At 38.7% G+C, this 20964-nt stretch overlaps 1 protein-coding gene across 1 annotated transcript in view; it reads left to right on the top strand.

Moving 5' to 3' along the window:
• Positions 1-20964, top strand: part of GABRG3 (gamma-aminobutyric acid type A receptor subunit gamma3) — a 552571-nt gene that overhangs the window by 47785 nt on the left and 483822 nt on the right. Inside the window, exon 3 of the mRNA XM_061181827.1 lies at positions 13546-13613. Within this exon, the coding sequence (XP_061037810.1) occupies positions 13546-13613 (68 nt within the window). The remainder of the gene's footprint in view (positions 1-13545; positions 13614-20964) is intronic.

Below are 20964 nucleotides of genomic sequence, written 5' to 3'. Positions count from 1 at the left end.
ATGAGTTTGGAAGTGTTTCTTCCTCTTTGATTTTCGGAAGAGTTAGGGGAGGATTGTTGTTAATTCTTCTTTTGGTAGAAATCATCAGTGAAGCTGTCTGGTCCTGGGCTCTTCTGTGTTAGGTTTTTATTACTAATGTGGTCTCCTTACTAGTTAATTGTTCAGATTTTTATTTCTTCATGCTTCAGTCTTAGTAAGTTGTATGTTTCTATGAATTTATCCACTTATTCCAGGTTATCCAATTTGTTGGTATATAATTGTTCATATTAGTCTGTTATCCTTTTTATTTTTGTGACATCAGTTTTAATGTCCCCATTTCATTTACAATTTTAGTTATATGAGTCTTCTCTCTTTTTCTCTGAGTTAGTCTAGTTCAGGGTTTATCAATTTTGTTGAAATTTTTGAAGAATCAATTCTTGGTTTTGTTGATTTTTTTCTACTGTTTTTCTGTTTTCTATTATGTTTATTCCTGACATAATCATTATTATTTCCTTCCTTTTGCCAACTTTAGGTTTAGGTTGTCCTTTTTCTAGTTCCTTGAGATGTAAAGTTAGGTTGTTGATTTAAGATCTTTCTTTTTTTAAATGTGTTTATTTGGTATCAACTTCCTCCTTAGTATGACTTTCACTGTGTCTCGTAAGTTTTAGTATGTTGTGTTTTTGTTTTCTTTTTTTCCAGATATTTTAAAATTCCCTTGTGATTTCTTCTTTGATCCATTGGTTTAAGAATGAGTTAATTTCAACATATTTGTGCATTTTCCTGTTTTCCTTCTCATATTTATTTCTAGTGTCATTCCATTGTAGTCAGGTAAGATACTTTGTATGTATGATTTCAATCTGTGTAAATTTGTTAACATTTTTTTAATGGTAAAATATGCAGCCTATCTTGAGGAATGTTCTATGGCATTTGATAAGAATGTGTATTCTGCTGTTGTATCGGAGCTTTTTTTTTTATGTCTGTTAGGTGCAGTTGGTCTGTAGTGTTTCCACATCCTCTGGCTCCTTATTGATCTGTCTCATTGTTATATCTATAACTGAAAGGGGGTATTGACCTCTGTTAATGTGTTGCTATCTGTTTTTTCCTTCAGTACTGTCATTTTTTGCTACATGTGTTTGGTGGCTCTAATGTTAGGAGCATATATATATATATATATTTTTTTAATATTTATTTATTTGGTTGTGTTGGGTCTTAGTTGCAACACACAGGATCTTTCATTGCGGCACACAGGCTGTTCATTGTGGCATGTGGGCTTCTGTCTACTTGTGGCATGTGGGCTCCAGAACACATGGGCTCAGTAATTGTGGCATGTGGGCTCTCTAGTTGTGGCACGTGGGCTCTAGAGCGCATGGGCTTAGTTGCCCCACAGCATGTGGGATCTTAGTTCCCTGACCAGGGATCAAACTTCCCTCCCCTGCCTTGGAAGGTGGATTCTTAACCACTAGACCACCAGGGAAGTATCAGGAGCATATATAATTGTTATATCATCCTGGTGAATTGGCCTTTTTATCATTACATAATGACCTTCTTTGTCTCTTGTGACAGTATTTGTCTTAAAGTCTCTTTTGTCTGATAATTCGCCACTCCTGCTCTTTTTAGGTTCCCATGTGCATAAAGTATCCTCTTCTATCTTTTCACTTTTAGCTTGTGTGTGTCCTTAGATCTAAGTTGAGTTTCTTGTAGACAGCATATAGTTTGGACCTTGTGTTTTTATTCATTGAGCCAATCTATGTTTTTTAATTGGGGCGTTTAATCTGTTTACATTTAAAGTAATTGTTGATAAGGAAAGACTTACTATTTTCATTTTATTAATTGTTTTCTGTCTTGCAGCCTTTTTTGTTCCTCTTCTCTTGTTGCATTCTTTTATTTTCATTTTTTAAAAATATTTATTTATTTTTGGTTGTGTTGTGTCTTTGTTACTGTGCACGTGTGTGGGCTTTTCTCTAGTTGCATTGAGCGGGGGCTACTCTTCATTGCACTGCGCGGGCTTCTCATTGCGGTGGCTTCTCTTGTTGCGGAGCATGGGCTCTAGGCACGCGGGCTTCACTAGTTGTGGCACGTGGGCTCAATAGTTGTGGCTTGTGGGCTCTAGAGTGCAGGCTCAGTAGCTGTGGCACATGGGCTTAGTTGCTCTGCAGCATGTGGGATCTTCCCAGACCAGGGCTTGAACCCATGTCCCCTGCATTGGCAGGTGGATTCTTAACCACTGCGCCTCCAGGGAAGTCCCCATTTGTTTTTTTGTAGTGACATATTTTGATTCCCTTCTCATTCACCTTTGTTTATAGTCTATCAGATATTTTCTTTGTGGTTACCAATGCAAGTATTTTAAACATTTCAAAGTTACAGCAATCTGATACCAAAACCAGGCAAAGATGTCACAAAAAAAGAAAACTACAGGCCAGCATCATTGATGAACATAGATGCAAAAATCCTCAACAAAATACTAGCAAACAGAATCCAACAGCACATTAAAAGGATCATACACCATGATCAAGTGGGGTTTATCCCAGGAATGCAATGATTCTTCAGTATACACAGATCAATCAATGTGATACACCATATTAACAAATTGAAGGATAAAAACCATATGATAATCTCAATAGATGAAGAAAAAGCTTTTGACAAAATTCAACCCTGATTTATGATAGAAACTCCCCAGAAAATGGGCATAGAAGGAACGTACTTCAACATAATAAAAGCCATATATGACAAACCCACAGCCAACATCATTCTCAATGTTGAAAAACTGAAAGCATTTCCTCTAAGATCAGGAAAAAGACAGGGGTGCCCACCCTCACCACTGTTATTCAACATAGTTTTAGAAGTTTAACCACGGCAATTAGAGAAGAAAAAGAAATAAAAGGAATCCAAATTGGAAAAGAAGTAAAACTGTCAGTTTGCAGATGACATGATACGATACATAGAAAATCCTAAAGATGCCACCAGAAGACTACTAGAGCTAATCAGTGAATTTGGTAAAGTAGCAGGGTACAAAATTAATGCACAGAAATCTCTTGCATTTCTATACACTAACAATGAAAAATCAGAAATTAAGGAAACACTCCCATTTATCATTGCAAGAAAAAGAATAAAATACCTAGGAATAAACCTACCTAAGGAGGCAAAAGACCTGTATGCAGAAAACTATAAGACACTGATGAAAGAAATTAAAGATGATACAAACAGATGGAGAGGTATACCATGTTCTTGGATTGGAAGAATCAATATTGTGAAAATGACTATACTATCCAATGCAATCTACAGATACAATGCAATCCCTATCAAATTACCAATGGCATTTTTCACAGAATTAGAACAAAAAATTTTACAATTTGTGTGGAAACACAAAAGACCCCAAATAGCCAAGGCAATCTTGGGAAAGAAAAATGGAGCTGGAGGAATCAGGCTCCCTGACTTCAAACTATACTACAAAGCTACAGTAATCAAGACAGTATGGTATTGGCACAAAAACAGAAATATAGGTCAGTGGAACAGGATAGAAAGCCCAGAGATAAACCAATGCACATATGGTCTTTGATAAAGGAGGCAAGAATATACAATGGAGAAAAGACAGCCTCTTCAATAAGTGGTGGTGGGAAAACTGGACAGCTATATGCAAAAAAATGAAATTAGAACACTTCCTAACACCATACACAAAAATAAACTCAAAATGGATTAAAGACCTAAATGTAAGGCCAGACACTATAAAACTCTCAGAGGAAAACTTAGGCAGAACACTTTATGATGTAAATCACAGCAAAATCCTTTTTGACCCACCTCCTAGAGAAATGGAAAGAAAAACAAAAATAAACAAATGGGACCTAATGAAAAAGCTTTTGCACAGCAAAGGAAACCATAAACAAGACAAAAAGACAGCCCTCAGAATGGGAGAAAATATTTGCAAATTAAGCAATGGACAAAGGATTAATCTCCAAAATATACAAGCAGCTCATGCAGCTCGATATCAAAAAACCAAACAACCCAATCAAAAAATGGGTGGAAAACCTAAATAGACATTTCTCCAAAGAAGATATACAGATTGCCAACAAACACATGAAAGGATGCTCAATATCACTAATCATTAGAGAAATGAAAATGAAAACCACAATGAGGTATCACCTCACAGCGGTCAGAATGGCCACCATCAAAAAATCTAGAAACAATAAGTGCTGGAGAGAGTGCAGAGAAAAGGGAACCCTCCTGCACTGTTGGTGGGAATGTAAATTGATACAGCCTCTATGGAGAACAGTATGGAGGTTTCTTAAAAAAACTAAAAATAGAACTACCGTATGGCCCAGCAATCCCACTACTGGGCATATACCTTGAGAAAACCATAATTGAAAAAGATACATGTACCCCAGTGTTCACTGCAGCACTATTTACAGTAGCCAGGACTTGGAAGCAACCTAAATGTCCATCGACAGGTGAATGGATAAAGAAGATGTGGCACATATATACAATGGAATATTACTCAACCATAAAAAGGAACGAAATGGAGTTATTTGTAATGAGGTGGATAGACCTAGAGTCTGTCATACAGAGTGAAGTAAGTCAGAAAGAGAAAAACAAATACCATATGCTGACACACATATGTGGAATCTAAAAAAATGGTATGATGAACCTAGTTGCACGGCAGGAATAAAGATGCAGACATAGAGAACCAACTTGAGGACACGGGGGAGAAAGGGAAGCTGGGACGAAGTGAGCGAGTAGGATTGACATATATACACTACCAAATGTAAAATGGATGGCTAGTGGGAGCTGCTGCATAGCACAGGGAGATCAGCTTGATGCTTTGTGAAGACCTGGGCAGGAGGATAGGGAGGGTGGGAGGGAGGCTCAAGAGGGAGGGGATATGAGGATATATGTATACATAAAGCTGATTCACTTTGTTGTGCAGCAGCAAAAACTAACACAACATTGTAAAGCAATTATACTCCAATAAAGATATTTAAAAAATAAAGTTACAGCAATCTATGATAAACTGATATGTTAACTTCCATTGCATATAAAACTCCACTTCTTTACATCTCTTTACCCCTTGTAAACTTTATGCTATTGATGACACAAATTATTCCTTTTTACATTGTGTATCCATTAACACAGATTTAAAATAACTTTTTATGCTTTTGATTTTTTAAAAATTTTGTACCATAATTGTTTTATGTACATACATTATGATTCTATAGGATTCTATATTTGTTTATATATTTTTACCTGGGAGTTTTACATTTTTAAAAGCATTTTTAAAATTAATTAATTTTTATTTTTGGCTGCATTGGGTCTTCATTGCTGCACAGAATTTTCTCTAGTTGTGGTGAGCTGGTGCTACTTTTCTTTGCAGTGCGCAGGCTTCTCATTGTAGTGGCTTCTCTTGTTGCGGAACACAGGCTCTAGGCACGCGGGCTTCAGTAGTTGTGGCGTGTGGGCTCAGCAGTTGTGGCTTGCGGGCTCTAGAGTGCAGGCTCAGTAGTTGTGGCACACAAGCTTAGTTGTTCTACGGCATGTGGGATCTTCCCAGCCCAGGGCTCGAACCCGTGTCCCCTGCATTGGCAGGTGGATTCTTAACCACTGCGCCACCAGGGAAGTTCCGAGTTTTACATTTTTGTATGGTTTTGTGTTGCTGTTTATTGTTGTTCACTTCAATTTGAAGGATTAACTTCAGCATTTCTTGTAGGACAGGTCTAGTGTTGATGAACTCCCTCATCTTTTATTCAGCTGAGAAAGTCTTAATTTCTCCTTTATTTTCAAAGGACAGTTTTGCTGGATACAGTATTCTTCATTGGCACTTTGCGTATATCATTTTATTTTTGTCTAGCCTTCAAAGTTTCTGCTGAGAGATCCAATGATGAACTAATAGGAGCTCCCTTATATGTGATGAATCACATTTCTTTTTTGTTTTCAAGATCTTTTATTTGTCTTTGATTTTCCACAACCTGATTATGGTGTACTTCTGTGTAGATATCTTTAGACTTATCCTACTTGTAATTTTTTATACTTCCTGAATTTGTATCTCCATTTCTCTTCTCCAGATTGGACATTTGGGACCATTATTTCTTCAAATAGGCTTGCTGCCCTTTTCTCTCTTAGTTCGCTTCTGGAACTCCCATATGCATATGTTGTTCTTCTTGATGAACCTTATTCCATAGGTCCCTTAAGCTGTCTTCACTTTTCTTCATTCTTTTTTCTTTTAGCTCTTCTATCTTGGTAATTTCGAATGTCCTACCTTTGAGTTCACTGATTCTTTCTTCTGCTCAGTCAAGTCTGATGCTGAGTCCCTCTAGTTAATTTTTCAATTCAGTTATTGTATTCTTCAGCTCCAGAATTTCTGTTTGGTTCTTCTTTATAATTTCTATCTCTCTCTCTTTTTGATATTCTTATTCTGCTCATGCATTGTTTTCTTGATTTCATTTAGTTGTCCATATGTGCTCTCTTTTCATTTATTGAGCATCCTTATGATGGTTATTTTGAATTCTTTGTCTGGTAATTCATATATTTCTGTTTCATCTCCCAGAGATTTAATGTGCTTCTTTGATTGGACCATGTTTCTCTGTTTCTTTGTATGCCTTGTTACCTTCTGTGGGATTTAGGCATTTAAAGAAATCAGCCACTTCTCCCAGTCTTTGTGATCTGGTCTTGTATATGAAGGACTTTCAGCAGTCTTCTGACTAGAGAGGCTGGTGATCTCTCAAGCCTTGTCTGGGAATGCATCCTCCCTGGGCTTTTGTGTGTAATCTAATTGAAGAGGTTTGCCAGTTTCTACCCAGGATCTCCCCTTGGGGTCTGTCTGCTGTACTGCAGACTCTGCTGACAGGCCAAACCTATTGATGGCTTTTGTTCTCAGTAGTCCCCAACCTCGTGTCCCCTTCCTGTCAGTGCTTAAATTCAGGCAAGACAGAAACCAGTCTCTTGGGTGTTCCTTCCAAAAATCAGAACATTGGATGTATGTTCCACTTTTCTCTTTCCTTATATGAGCTTCAGAGCATCTACCCACTGGAGCTCTGAAGAATTTGTGGTTCTGAACTTTAACCCCAGTGCTCTTTTCATTCTTCTGAGAATGTGAATTCTCAAGCTGTCTACTTTAGTAAAACATTTTATTTGAGTGTATACAAACGTGGGATCTCACCATTTACCTTTTTCCATATTATTATGGAAAAGTAATATTCCATATTACTTTTCCATATTACTATCAGGTCTGACCCAGATCTGAGGTGATGGCAGTTTTATCTTGATCTTTGTAAACTTTTCTTGGCCCACTTGAGATCATATGCCTAAAGGATGATTGAAGAGAAGTGAGAAGTTTAGAGTTGAATCCATAGTTCTGGGACTAGTGGAGATGGGATTAGCTCTAACACTATAATCAAAAGTCAGAACTGACCATATAGGAACCCTAAACCTGAAATGGGACCCATAACAGTGACTTCATCATCTAAATGATCTAGCACTAAGCTATTGCAAACATTTTTGCATGGACCTAGGATCTTGGCAGAACTGTAATATTAACTAAGTTTGCCCATTCTATGTACCTCTTACCCAAATCTCTTCATCCACCCACCCCACTAACCTAATATTCTCCAAGCTAGAGAAAAACTTTTGAAAACACATCTCCATTGAGATCATATAGAGGAAGTTAATATAAGCCTCAGAGACAGAATATTTTCACTTTAAGAAGAGGCTGGAAAGATTATTTGTGGTGATGATGGTGGTGGTGGTGGTAAACTCCCACTGAAGTCATTGTTCCCCAGAATCCCTTTAAGCTTCATTGCCAAAGTTAAGTCTCTGGGAGGTTGAGGGTGGAACTCTGGGGGTTTGCTTCTGTGAGGCTGCAGAATCCTAGATAAGTCACCTCCTCAATCGTGTTTTAACTTCCTGTCCTTAAATGGAAATGAAAATGGTATTACATACTAATTAAATGCAACATGCTTATTACAATGCTATTTAATATAAACAATACTTTTGTCTGTGGGCATTAGCAGAAAGCTGGGAAAAAATACTTAAATGGAAGTTGGTGATGGAATAAGGGAGTTGGTCTACCTCATGCATCACCTTGCCCAGGGGCACTCTTAGTTCAGGTAAAGTAAGGGAGCAATAAGCTGGAGAGGCCAACAGCAGATGAGCCCTCACTCCCTTTCCTCAAAGGCAGGGAAGATTGGAAGAGAGGTTCCCAGTTATGGGAAGAGCCCTTCTATTTAAACCTCATGGGCATGAGAGTTGGTATTATTTATTTCTCTTTTTTCTATTCATTTGTTGCTATGTAAATATTTCTATCAGTATATTTAAACTTTTCATGAAAAAATAAAACTTTAAGTGACCAGGGTGACTTTTAGGCATAAATATTATTTGAAAGAATGACAAATGCAAGATTTTGGCATTCTTTTCTGTGTCTAATTCTAGGGGCCTCAGAAGCCATAGCAAAAATAGTTACTGAGTACCTACTATTTACTTCACAACAGTCCAACTAACCCCTCTCAGCCCCCATCGTGAATTAGGTTCTGTTATGAGCTCATCTTAGATGTAGGGGGACTAAGGCACAGAGATGATAAGAAACTTTTCAATATTACAGAACTGGTGAGGACAGAGCCACTCTTTGCAGCCTGGCGGCCAGGCAACATGCTCCCTTGGCTGTTGCCCATGTAGCACATCTACTCAGCATTCTTTGGGGTCTCCATTCCTCATCCCTACTGCTGCCAGTCTGGGGCAGCTTGTTAGGACTGCCTTCTGTGGACAACTACAGTCACTCCACTCCACAGTTCTGTCCCTGTCAACACTTACCAGCCCTATATTTCATTTATTCTAATCTGTGTGTCTGTCATTGTCTATTTCTTGCTTACTTATGAGTGAATAGAAATGGTTTCATTTGTTCTCCTAATGTCACCTTCAGTTTTTTCTTCTCTCAGGGAGTTAGTATAATTTCTGTTGTAACAGATGCCTATTTTCAGGAGTATCCTTGTCTTGGACAATCTCTTATCAGCTCTTTGCCTATTTGACCACTTGAGTCAGCCTGTAGTCACCAGCAGGTTCCAGGGAAACTTAAAAAATTATTCCTCCTGCTGCAGTATTTAATCTCATGTGAAAATTTAACATGTAAAGTCCAAGTAACTATAATAACTCAAAACCATAATTTTCTACATATAGAGTACATGATATAATATATAGAAAACCTTAAAGTCTCCACACAAAAACTACTAGAACTGATAAATGAATTCAGCAAGGTAGCAGGATACAAGATTAACATACAGAAACCTGTTGCATTTCTTTTACAACAAAATATCTGAAAGAGAAAGTAAAAAAATAATTCTGTTTAAAATTGCATCAAAAAAGATAAAATACCGGGAATAAACCTAACCAAGGAGGTGAAAGACCTATATGCTCTAAACTATGAAACATTAATAAAGGAAATCAAAGATGATTCAAGGAAATGGAAAGATATCCCATGCTCTTGGATTGGAAGAATTAATATTGTTAAAATGGCCATACTGCACAAAGCAATCTGCAGATTTAGTGCAATCCTTATCAAATTATCTATGACATTTTTCACAGAACTAGAACAAATAAAATCCTAAAATTTATATGGAGCCACAAAAGACCCAGAATTGCCAAAGCAATTCTGAAGAGAAAGAACAATGCTGGCAGCATAACCCTCCCAGACTTCAGACTATACTACAAAGCTACAGTAATCAAAACAATGTGGTATTGTCACAAAAACAGACATATGGATCAATGGAATAGAACAGAGAGCTCAGAAATAAACCCACACACCTTGGTCAATTAATCTTCAACAAAGGAGGCAAGAATATACAATGGGGAAAAGACAGTCCCTTCAGCAAGTGGTGTTGGGAAAGCTGGACAGATGGCTTAAAGACTTAAGTGTAAGACATGACACCACAAAACATTCTCTGACATGAATTGAACCAATGTTTTGTTTGGTCAGTCTCTCAAAGCAAAAGAAATAAAAGCAAAAATAAGCAAAGAGGACCTAATCAAACTTCTAAGAAATGTTTTTAGTACCTGTTTTATTCAGGGTTGGCATTTTAGACATGTGCTAGGAAGTACTCCTTTATGACACCCAAATGGGACCCCTTACCAGGTAACTTGTTGGGCATTTTGGAAATAAAAATTGGGGGTTTTTTTCACAAGAGGGGCTGAAGTTTAAAAGGAATGTTTTACTATGTTAAATGTGGTTTTGAATGTCTAGCCCCAAAGATATTGACATCAAGAATTTTTTCCATTAAAATATAATTTATTTACATTTTACCATGACGGGGTTTCTATATATATTTAAATTTTTCTGTATATTATGATGTTTTGATATCTTAAAAACCCTTCCCGATTGGGCAGAAACTGCCTCTTCCAGGGTTAGCCAATTCTTAGAGATGGCAAGGGCCCCAGCCTGGAGCAGGCCTTTGAACATACAGACTATTCAATCCAGAGTCATACCTCCTCTATACAGCCCTTACACCCCAGCAGGCAATACTCTTCTGTTTTAATCATCCCAGGGCCTGGTACCAGGCCACTGGAGACCACCTGTATAGCTGAAAGCCCACAGGAATTATTCAAGCTAGCCAAACTAGCCAACCCGAGCTGTTTATCCTTCCCTGCTCTGCCTTTCCTTCAGAGACCCCAATTCAGATCACGGCCTAAGCACCCCCTCCCTTGCCCTGTCTTCTGTCTCCTGACCACCCTTATGTCTTTCCCATGTAGTCGGGCAAAGCGTGCCATACCTCCTGTCTTTAGGACCTGTGAGAAAATCAATTTTGTTTTCCTGAGCCTCTCCTCTTGTGGCTGCACCTGACTGACCATCACATAAACAAATACAAAAAGGCTGAGTAATATTCCATATGTATATACTGTGTTTGGTTTACCCATTTATCCCTCCATGCGCACTTGGCTTGCTTCCTCCTTTTGGCTGTTGTGAATAATGCTGCTGTGAACATGTGTGTACAAATATATGTTTGAGTCCCTGATTTTAATTCTTTTGGGTATATAACCAGAAGTGGAATTGCTGGATTATAGGGTAGTTCTATTTTTTGTTTCTTTGAGGAACCACCATACTGTTTTCCATATTGCCTGCGTTATTTTACATTCCCACCAGTAGTGTACAAGGTTTTCATTTTCTCCATGTCATTGCCAACACTTGTTTTTTTTCTGTTTTTGTTTTTTAAATAGTAGCCATCATAATGGATGTGAAGTGGTTTTGATTTGCATTTCCCTAATGACTAATAATGTTAAATGTCGTTTCATGTGCTTATTGGTTATTTGTATGTCTCTTTAGAGAAATGTCTAAGTCCTTTACCCATTTTTAAATCAGGTTGTTTTGCTTATCTGTTGTTGAGTTGTGGGAGTTCTTTTTATTTTTTGGATATTAACCACTTATCAGACATATGATTTACAGATGTTTTCTCCCATAATGTGGGTTGCCTTTCCACTGTGTTGTGTCCTTTGATGCACAGAAGTTTTTAATTTTGATGTAGTCCAGTTTATTTATTTTTTTCTTTTATTGCCTATGCTTTTGGTGTCATATACAAGAAATCATTTCCAAATTCAGTGTCATGAAGCTTTTCTCCTATGTTTTCTTCTAAGAGTTTTGTAGTTTCAAATCTTACCTTTAGGTTTCTGATCCATTTTGAGTTAATTTTTGTATATTGTGTAAGGGTTCAACTTCAGTTTTTTGCTTGTGGGTGTCCAGTTTACCTAACACCATTTGTTGAAAATACTTTTTCCCCTTTGAATGGTCTTGGCATCCTTATTGAAGATCATTTGTCCGGGCTTAATCTGTAATCTTTGAACTGTAAACCTTGAGTCTCCTGTGGCCAATCTCTTTCCTGGGTACCACTGTCAGAGCCACTTTCCTAAAGGCTCCTTTTACTTTAGCATGACGCTGCTTAAATGAGAATTTGCTTAAAACAGTTTATTTCCCCCAAGTTTTGTGTGTGTGTGTGTGTGTGTGTATGTGTGTTTGTGTTTTGCAGACTCTTCTCTTAAAACCTTTATTATACTATTGCACTTAATACTCATTTGACACTTCCCACTTCAAGTTGTTAAGGCTTTACATCTGTAGGTCCTTTTTATTTAATGAGATTAAAAGCCCTGGAAGCCTAAAGTCTAATAAATACCATGAAACAACCAGAAAAATCTCTTGCAAAAAGTAGGTCCTCAACTGATTGACTTAACACAGCCTTTGTATAACATTACCAAAGGTTATGCAGCACAACGTTTGCAGACAGAACACTTACTGAACCCAATTAAGTTGAAGAAAGATGCTACTTACTGTTGAGAGTAGTTAGCAAAGCTCAGCCTAAAATGAAGAATAGTCCTTTTATGAAATTTAAGCACTAGATACATAGTACTTAGAATTGTATTGTGGTGTTTTCCAAAATGCCAGCAGCTCTTTGAAGCTAACGTGGCTTGGTTGCGCTGACAGATGTCAGAGTAGTTGGCTCCAGTTCATTGTCATTATTTTCATTTTCTTGGAGGTCCAGACAACATGGCTCAGGCTGCAGACTGCTGGTTACATAATTGAACAACAGACTGTGAGCTTACAGGTGCCACTCATAGTTCCAAAAGTAGAGTGCAGAAGTCCACTTGTGAATGATTAGTTAGCAAAACTGGAGGAAGCTCGAAATAATTGCAGATGCGAACACCCTTGTTTCCATAGAAACACTCTGTGTTTATGTGCAAAGGTTCAGGAGTCTTGTTCATCTTCCTCTGGGGCAGAAATATTCTGAAATTGGTGTTCTTCTCCCCTTTATCAGTTGCTGAGTACTGGGGAAAGAGAGACGCCTCCTTTTCACTGGCACGGTCCCCTGACTCAGAGGTGGCTGTCTCAGGAATCTCATTACTTGTCTCCCAAGTTCCATTTCTGCCAAGGAAAGGGAAAATGATTTTCTTTAAGGTTAAATGAGCCAATTTTACCTCTGATGCACGATGTTAGATATTACAGTTTCTTGTTATATGAATTTTACTCCCTTATAGTTGGAACGGTAATTTCTTGACTTACTAAAGTGTTATTCTTTTTTGAGTTGTATGATTTGAAGTCTGTGATATGTGTGTGTGTTTCTTTAGGTAATAATGACACCAATAATCAGTATTTCTTAATCTCCTTTGGTGTATGTACTCTCCAGATCTTTGCTTTGAGTTGCAACCAGGTAATGGATAAATAACTTGAATTGTCCCTGATATTACTCATTACTTGGGTTTGATTTCTTAGCATAACTTTGACATTAAATTTCTTATGCAGTGTCTTATGTTTTATCATTTTATGTTTTCTCTGCCATATAATCAGCTAAACAAATGTTATAGAGTATCTTTATGGTCATCTATCACTGGCAACTTGCAGTGTATAAATATCCTGTTTTTTTAGAATTTATTAAATATGAGTAAGAATCTTTAATACTTTGAGAATTGTAACTACCTGGCAAGTTCCAAAGAAAAATACACCCCTTTCCCATATGCCATTGAGCTGTTGGTGTGTGACTCAGAGGAAGTTGAGTAGCGCTTTCCTCGGTCTCTCTGGCACAGTGTATTAACACACATGTGTTTTCTCCACAGTAAAACCTACCGTAATTGATGTTGACATCTATGTTAACAGCATTGGTCCTGTGTCATCAATAAACATGGTAAGAAGCTATTTTCTTTTCTGATCTCACAGTCTTTGCATCAGTTCTTGCTTACATTCTCGTTGTGGGTTTCTGCTCGAGATTTATCATGCAAGTTTAAACTCACAATTGACTTCTTAAATATGTAGTATTTATTGGAAGTTTAAACACTGAAAATGGTAAAACTCAAGGAGTAGAGATTGTGACACCAGCAGTGAGATGTTGCTCTAATGATTAAAAAGTATCTCATCCCCATCTTGTCCACAAGTGTGTTTACTGTGCGTAGATTTCCAGATGATGTTATTTGCAGTTGTGCAGTCATTGGCTATGTCTGACCTCATTTATACTAGGGATGAATATAAATGACAGCTTTTTTACTTTAGTTAATTTTTCAAGATCCAAAAGACCTGCCTTTCAGCATTTCTCAGGAAAGGATCTGAGATTACCTAGTTTATACTTCTGTCTCCCTGAGGGTAAATATCCTGCCTTTTTTTTAAACAGGGGAGAAAGTATGGAATCAAGTATATGTGTGATTTCTCCTAATAGAGGAAGGTGTTTTCACAGACTTACAAGCAAAGTGAGCTCCAGTAGTAACTATTTCTAGTGTAGAAGAAGGCCTTCCCTGTACAAAGTGCTTAGCTCTTAGGAAGGTGCTGGTATGTTGGCATCCACCAGTGTCAGGGTCTTCTCACGGGCGCCTCAGGCCGGGGTGGGCCTCCCTGAGCAGAATGTGGAGGATTCCAGGAGTAGGCACTTGCTTTGCAGGCCCAGTGATGCAGGAACCCCTAACACTGGGGACTTCTTTGTGTTTCCCTGCTGCACAACGGCTCCTGGATTTGGGGGATGCTTGAGACTGAGGGGGATTTGCAAAATGCCAACTTAAGAAGCCTTCCTTTCATTGCAAAGTTCTGTGGATGGAAATAATCCTTCCAAAATTAATAGCAAAATCCTTTCTTTTCATTGTAAGATATTAAAAGTGTTCATCTTTTTGTTGATGGTATAAAGGTTCCATGTGGGGCTAAAATTTATGGGTCACTCACTTTAAAAAAAATCCCCTATGTCATCCATACACTGGAGATGGGCCACTAGCAAAGAGGTGAAGTGAATAAAAGAGGATTCACCCCACACAACCTATGGGCTGCAGATTGTGAAACGTAGACTGTGACTGTAATACTCCCTTTCCCTGATAAATAATTATTCAGTTGACCACACTGAGTAGTCATTTCTCAGTTTGTTTCTTATTTTGGAGTTTTATTTTCTCACACTAGTTCCACCATACTTTATTCAGACACTGATTTATGTCTAACACTAAAACAGAAGTGCCTCCATAGATACATAGTCACAAAATTGTTTTAGGAACAGTTGCTTGTATCTGCATATCTAGGGATTATCATGAACTCCTGTAACCTTGAGATCTCCTTTGTGCCCAGGATTAGGTTTTGCTGTTGGAATTGATAGACTTTTCTGCGTGAAAATCATAGGCTGCAGAGGAGGCTAAAAGTAAGTAACAGTCCCCACAGGGTGATAAGGACTCTGCTAATGGCTGGCACCCCCTCAGGAAAGCCCACTGCAGTTGGGATAGATTTCTCTGATGACGTCTTCTCAGTCTGGGATGAGGCCAATAGGCAGGGGTCTGCCAGGTGGGACAGGTAGGAAGGTCCCCAGTAAAAGGCAGGATGGCAGGTATGTGACACGACTGGGGACTGAGGGTCTGATGTGCTGTTTGAAGGCCATGTGGGTGGGCGGGGCTGGGGGCACTGTGGACCTGCAGAGACTGAGGCTCTGAGGCCATGTGTGGTGAAGAGTCAGCTTCACCCTCAGCTCTGCCCCAGACAGACCCTGCTCTGGGGAGTGTGCAGACCCTTCCATCTGAGTATGTGCAGGTCCGACTTCACGAGAGATTAGCTCAAATCCAGATTCATAAATAAACCATCATGGTGCCCAGAGAGCCAGAGCAAAGGTAGATTCATGTTCCCGGAGGAGGGGATGTGCAGCACTCCTGAGAGAGGTTTCAGAGGCCTCAGGGTGTCAGGGGCTTCCGAGTTGCTTTTTTTTTTAATTTAAATTTTTATTTGTAAAAACTTTTTTTTTAGGTTCACAGCAAAAGTCAGAGGAAGGTACAGACATTCCTCATATACTCCATGCCCCGACTCATGCATGGCCTCCCCAACTATCAACACTGCCTCCAGAGGGGGACATTTATTATAGTCAGTGAACCCATGTTGACATGTCATCGTCACCCAAAGTCCACAGTTTGCACTAGGATTCATTCTTGGTGTTGTACATCTGTGGATTTGGACAAATATGTAACGACGTGTTTCAACCATTACAGAATCATACAGAGTAGTTCCACTGCCCTAAAAATTCTCCCTGCATCTGCTTCCTGAAGGATGAGTAGTTCCAGCCTTTGTGTTCCTAGCACTTTGCTTGGAAGTCAGAATGACAAAGGGCTTCTTCTCCCATTGCTGAGTACATCACACATACCCACTATATCTATGAAACCAAATGACACAGTTTCAAAAGAATTGTAAAGGGCTCTAAAGTGGACTGCATGAAAAAGAAAAGCAATTCAAAAGTAGAGAACTGAGTGTTTAAGTGGGAATTGGGGATTGAGTCAGCAATAATAATTTAAAAATATGAGAGATACTAAAACAATCAAATTAAAAAACATATTATGGGAGAAAGGCACAATTTAGAGATGTGTACAGGATTTAAGGATGTAAATTTTTATTGCGGTTTTGATGATAAGCTAAAGCCTGATAAAGTTATGGCTTTTCCCCTCTAAATATTCATTTAACAATCAAGGAAAGAGAGAAAACCACAATTTCCTCCTCCCCCTCCTCTCCTCCCTCCCACTTTTCTACTTCTTTTATTGAGATTATTCATACTGAAGTTTCAGTTTCAGACATTCTCCCTGAAAAATAAATTGAAGATGCATTTCAATCTCTTGTTTAACAGATTGATTTTCATTGTCTTGTCTCTCTTGGAGTTGTTTATGCTTTTTCTAGTTATAGAGGAGATTAGAAATGGTTCAGATGGGTTGAAGAGAATCTTTTTTTACAAAGCCTCAATCACATACTCTGTCTTTGTCATTATAACATATCTAAATGTGCACAGTTCCTCACAGAAATTACCCATCATTTGTTTCAGGCCTTGTATGGAAGCTGCATACAAGGGAGCTTGAGAGTTTATTTTTGAGAATATTCACTGTAAGAAACCTTTTAGTAATGGAACAAAGAAAACTAATGCTTTGATACCTATTCTCTGCTATCAGTCTGTCTCATTTGATCTTCATGAGATCATGGTAGAGAAGATACTGCCTTTCCTACTTATTTGTGAGGAGTGAGCTGGAGCTGATGGGGATGGAGACCTCAGAGCAGTGGTTCTGACTCTAGCCCACTGCATTTCTGTGGTCATCAGGAACATGCAGCAGCAGCACCTATAGAGCTATAGCTCTTACTTGGAACTTGAGATGAAAAGGGCTCAAGGGTGAGTCTAATGCTAGGATCGTTTTCCTTTTATTAAAAAAAAATTAATAAACTTTATTTGTTAGAGCAGTTTAAAAATTTTTCCCAGCTTTGTTGAGATACAGTTGGCATATAACATTATGTAAGTTTAAGGTGATTGGATATATATATCCAGTATACTGCAAAATGATTAAAACAATAGGGTTAGTTAACACTTTCATCGCCCTACATAGTCCTTTTTTGTGTGGGTGTTGAGAACTTTTAAGACCTACTCACTTAGCAACTATCAAGTATATAATACTGTATTGTTAACTATAGTCACCATGCTGTACATTATATCCCTGGAACTTATTTATCTTAATACTAGAAATTTGTACCCTTTGACTAACATTTATGCATAAGTACCCCCGCCCCCCCTCCCTGGAAACCACCAATCTACTCTGTTCCTGTGATTTCTGGTTTTTAAGATTCTACATGTAAGTAAGATCATACAGTATTTGTCTTACTCTTTCTGACATTTCATATAGCATAATTTTAAATTTACAGAAAAAGTGAGTAGAAATCACAGAGTTATCATATACCTCTAAACACACACCCACCCACCCCCCCCACACACACACACTCTCTCTCTCTCTCTCTTTCTCTCTCTCCTCATATTATTAACATCTTGCACTAGTGTGGTACATTCGTTATGAGTGATGAACGGATATTGACACATTATTATTAGCTGAAGTTTATAGTTTACATTAGGGTTTACTTTTGGTGTTGTACATTCTATGGATTTTCACAAATATATTATGACATGTATAATGTACTCACCATTATTTTATCATACAGAGTATTTTCACTGCCCTAAAAATCCTCTGTGCTTTACCTCTTCATCCCTACCCTCCAAGCCCTGGCAACCACTGATATTTTCACTGTCTTCATAGTTTTGTCTTTTCTAGAAAGTCATATTTGGAATCCTCAGTATGTAGCCTTCTAAGACTGGCTTCTTTCCCTTTGCTTTTAAAAGAACTGGTATAAGTCATCTGAGGATATCTAAGACTTGCAGTGATTGAGTCAACACGATGTGACTGTAACAGCTGGTTGTGATGGTGTGTTACCCAGAAATTAAGGGGGCAGCTGTGTAGATCATAGGACGGGTTAAAAATCATTAGTATATGCTCCATTATATGATCCATAGCCAAAAGTATAAAACTTGTAGTATGGCATGCAGCCAGGAGGGGCATGGGGGAACATGGGGGCCCGTGAAGCTCGCTGTGACATCTGTGAACCTCATCCCTGCTCCTCTCACTTTTGGCTGCAGTTTTGAGACATGAAGTCAACTACCATGTGGAGTCACAGAAGGTCAGGAGGGAAGAAAGTAAATTCCATTCCAAGAAATCTATTACCGCTGGAGGATGTCCATTGCTTTGTAAAACTTTTCTGAAGGCACCTAAGCTCAGGAAAGTCCAAAAGAAGTGAAGGCTGGAGCACCGCGGTGCCACCTTGTTTTGATCTTCTTTGCATTTATGCTGCTTAAGATTCATCACAGTTTTTGCATCTACAGTTTGATATCCTTCAACAGTTTAGCAATAATATTGGCCATTATTTTTAAAATATTGCTCTGCACCATTCTCTCTCTCTTTTCACGTCCTAGGAGTCCAATCCTGTGAATGTTAAACACTTCTCCCAAGTCCCATTTGTCCCTTATGCTTGTAGTTTTATTTACATCCCTTTGCTCTCCATGCTTCAATCAGTGGAAACCTTCCAACCTACTTTGTAGCATCCTAAGTTGCTGCTCGTGTCTGTTATCTGTTAAAGCCATCTGTTGAATTCTTTTTTTAAAAAAATATTTATTTTATTTATTTTTAAAATTATTTATTTATTTATTTGGCTGTGTTGGGTCTTAGTTGAGGCACGTGGGATCTTTTTTTAGTTGCGGCATGCGGGATCTTTTTAGTTGCAGCATATGGGATCTAGTTCCCTGACCAGGGATTGAACCCAGGCCCCCTGCATTGGGAGTGCAGAGTCTTAGCCACTGGACCTCCTGGGAAGTCCCAGCCATCTGCTGAATTCTTCATTTCAGTTAATGTAGTTTTCATTTCTACTATTTTAATTTGACAGTTTCTAATATATGTAGTGTCTCTGGTGACATTCTCCATCTTGCAGTCTTTTTTTTGAACACGTTAATCATTAATTTCTAGGCTGATAGCTGCAGTATCTGGCCATCTGTGGTATCATTTCTATTGTCTCCTTTGTTGCTTGGCCCCATGTTTTGGTCTGCCTGGTAATTTTTTTTTTTTTTTAGAGCTATTTGGTCACATGTTTTTTTTTTTTTTTTGGCTGCATCGGTTCTTAATTGCGGCATGCGGGATCTTCGTTGAGGCATGTGGGATCTTTCATTGTGGCACGTGGTCTCTTCATCGCGGTGTGCGGGCTTCTCTCTTGTTGTGGCGTGCAAGTTTTCTCACTCTAGTTGTGGCACACAGGCTCCAGGGCGCGTGGGCTCTGTAGTTGTCTGCCTGGTAATTTTGATTATGTGCGAAAGTTGTAGAGGTTTCACGCAATGTTCCCTCTCGTGTCTGGAGGTCAGAGCTGGTGTAGGGGCTGCTCTGCTGTCTTGCTGAGGCTCAGCTGGGCTCTGATCCCCACCGCCCCAGTCTTGGGGATAGCTCCGCAGGAGTCCCACCTGAGGGCTTGAGATGCTTCCCAAGGCAACTCCAAAGTGGTCCAAAACTCTAATTTTTATATTTCGGACAGCATAAAATGGCTGAAAATTCTGCTCTTTTTTAAGCCATTTTTATGACTGTTTTATCACCTCTTCCCTGTTCAGATTAGTCTGTAAATGTGTTGAGGGAAACACTGTGTGCTGTCTGGCTCATTTCCTCATCATTCTGTCTCTCTAAAGCCTCACCCCTCATGGTAGGGCTCCTTGGCTGCCCCAGACTCTGGTTATGCCTCGGCTCTGCCGGGTCCCTCACTCCTAGCAGCCACTCCCCACCAGCTCCTGCACATGGAGGCCAACAGGAGGTAAGTTCTGGGGAGAGAGGGCATGTATGAAGTGCAGTCTACCTGCTGACCCTGCCTTCTTGGTGTTGGGCCTCTTAAATCAGTTTTTACATGTGTATTTTATCCAGGTTTTCTATTTGTTCTTAGTGAGAGTGTTGATCTAGGACAAGCTTTCCCATCATAGCCACACAACTTTGATTTAAAAATTTAAGTTTAGGCGGAATAAGTTTGATTTCTAACAGTTGGCAAGGAAATAATTTGGAGCCAAGAGTTAAGCCCTATGAAACTGTGTGATTTTCTTCTTGCTTCAGTAACCTTCCCAGATGTCTTCAGATTAGTGAGAAGGGAGGGCTTTCTGAAGTCCATTCTGTCCAGGTTTTCATATAAATAATGACTCTTTGATGGAAATTAAAGGGAATTAATGATGTATTTCTTCTGGCAGCATTAGCTTTAGAGGAACAGAGCCATGGTCTGTTTGTTGTTGGTTGTTTAAGAGGATGGTCTTGTACGTAGTTTTAATATCCTTTTAAGAAATGAAAAACAATATTTATATTATATATATTTATAAAGCGTGTGTGTTTGACATTTGGTTCATCACTAGACATAAAGCCCTTTCCAGTGTAACAGCAGTAGAAATAATAATGATGGTATATAAAATATACATATTATTAAATAAATCAATAGACTATTGGAAGAGCCACATGGCATAAATGGGAAAGATTTCTGGAACTTAAAAAAAATCTCCAAGAATGAGAAAGAAGATGGCATTTAAGGGCCATACTTTGCTAGTATTTTGTTGAGGATTTTTGCATCTATGTTCATCAGTGATACTGGCCTGTAGTTTTCTTTCTTTGTGACATCTTTGTCTGGTTTTGGTATCAGGCTGATGGTGGCCTCATAGAATGAGTTAG

The sequence above is a fragment of the Eubalaena glacialis genome, chromosome 2, assembly GCF_028564815.1.
Source record: "Eubalaena glacialis isolate mEubGla1 chromosome 2, mEubGla1.1.hap2.+ XY, whole genome shotgun sequence".
NCBI classification, from domain to species: domain Eukaryota; kingdom Metazoa; phylum Chordata; class Mammalia; order Artiodactyla; family Balaenidae; genus Eubalaena; species Eubalaena glacialis.
The sequence above is the reverse complement of the archived record's forward strand: the minus strand, read 5'-3'. Positions and strand labels throughout refer to the sequence as shown.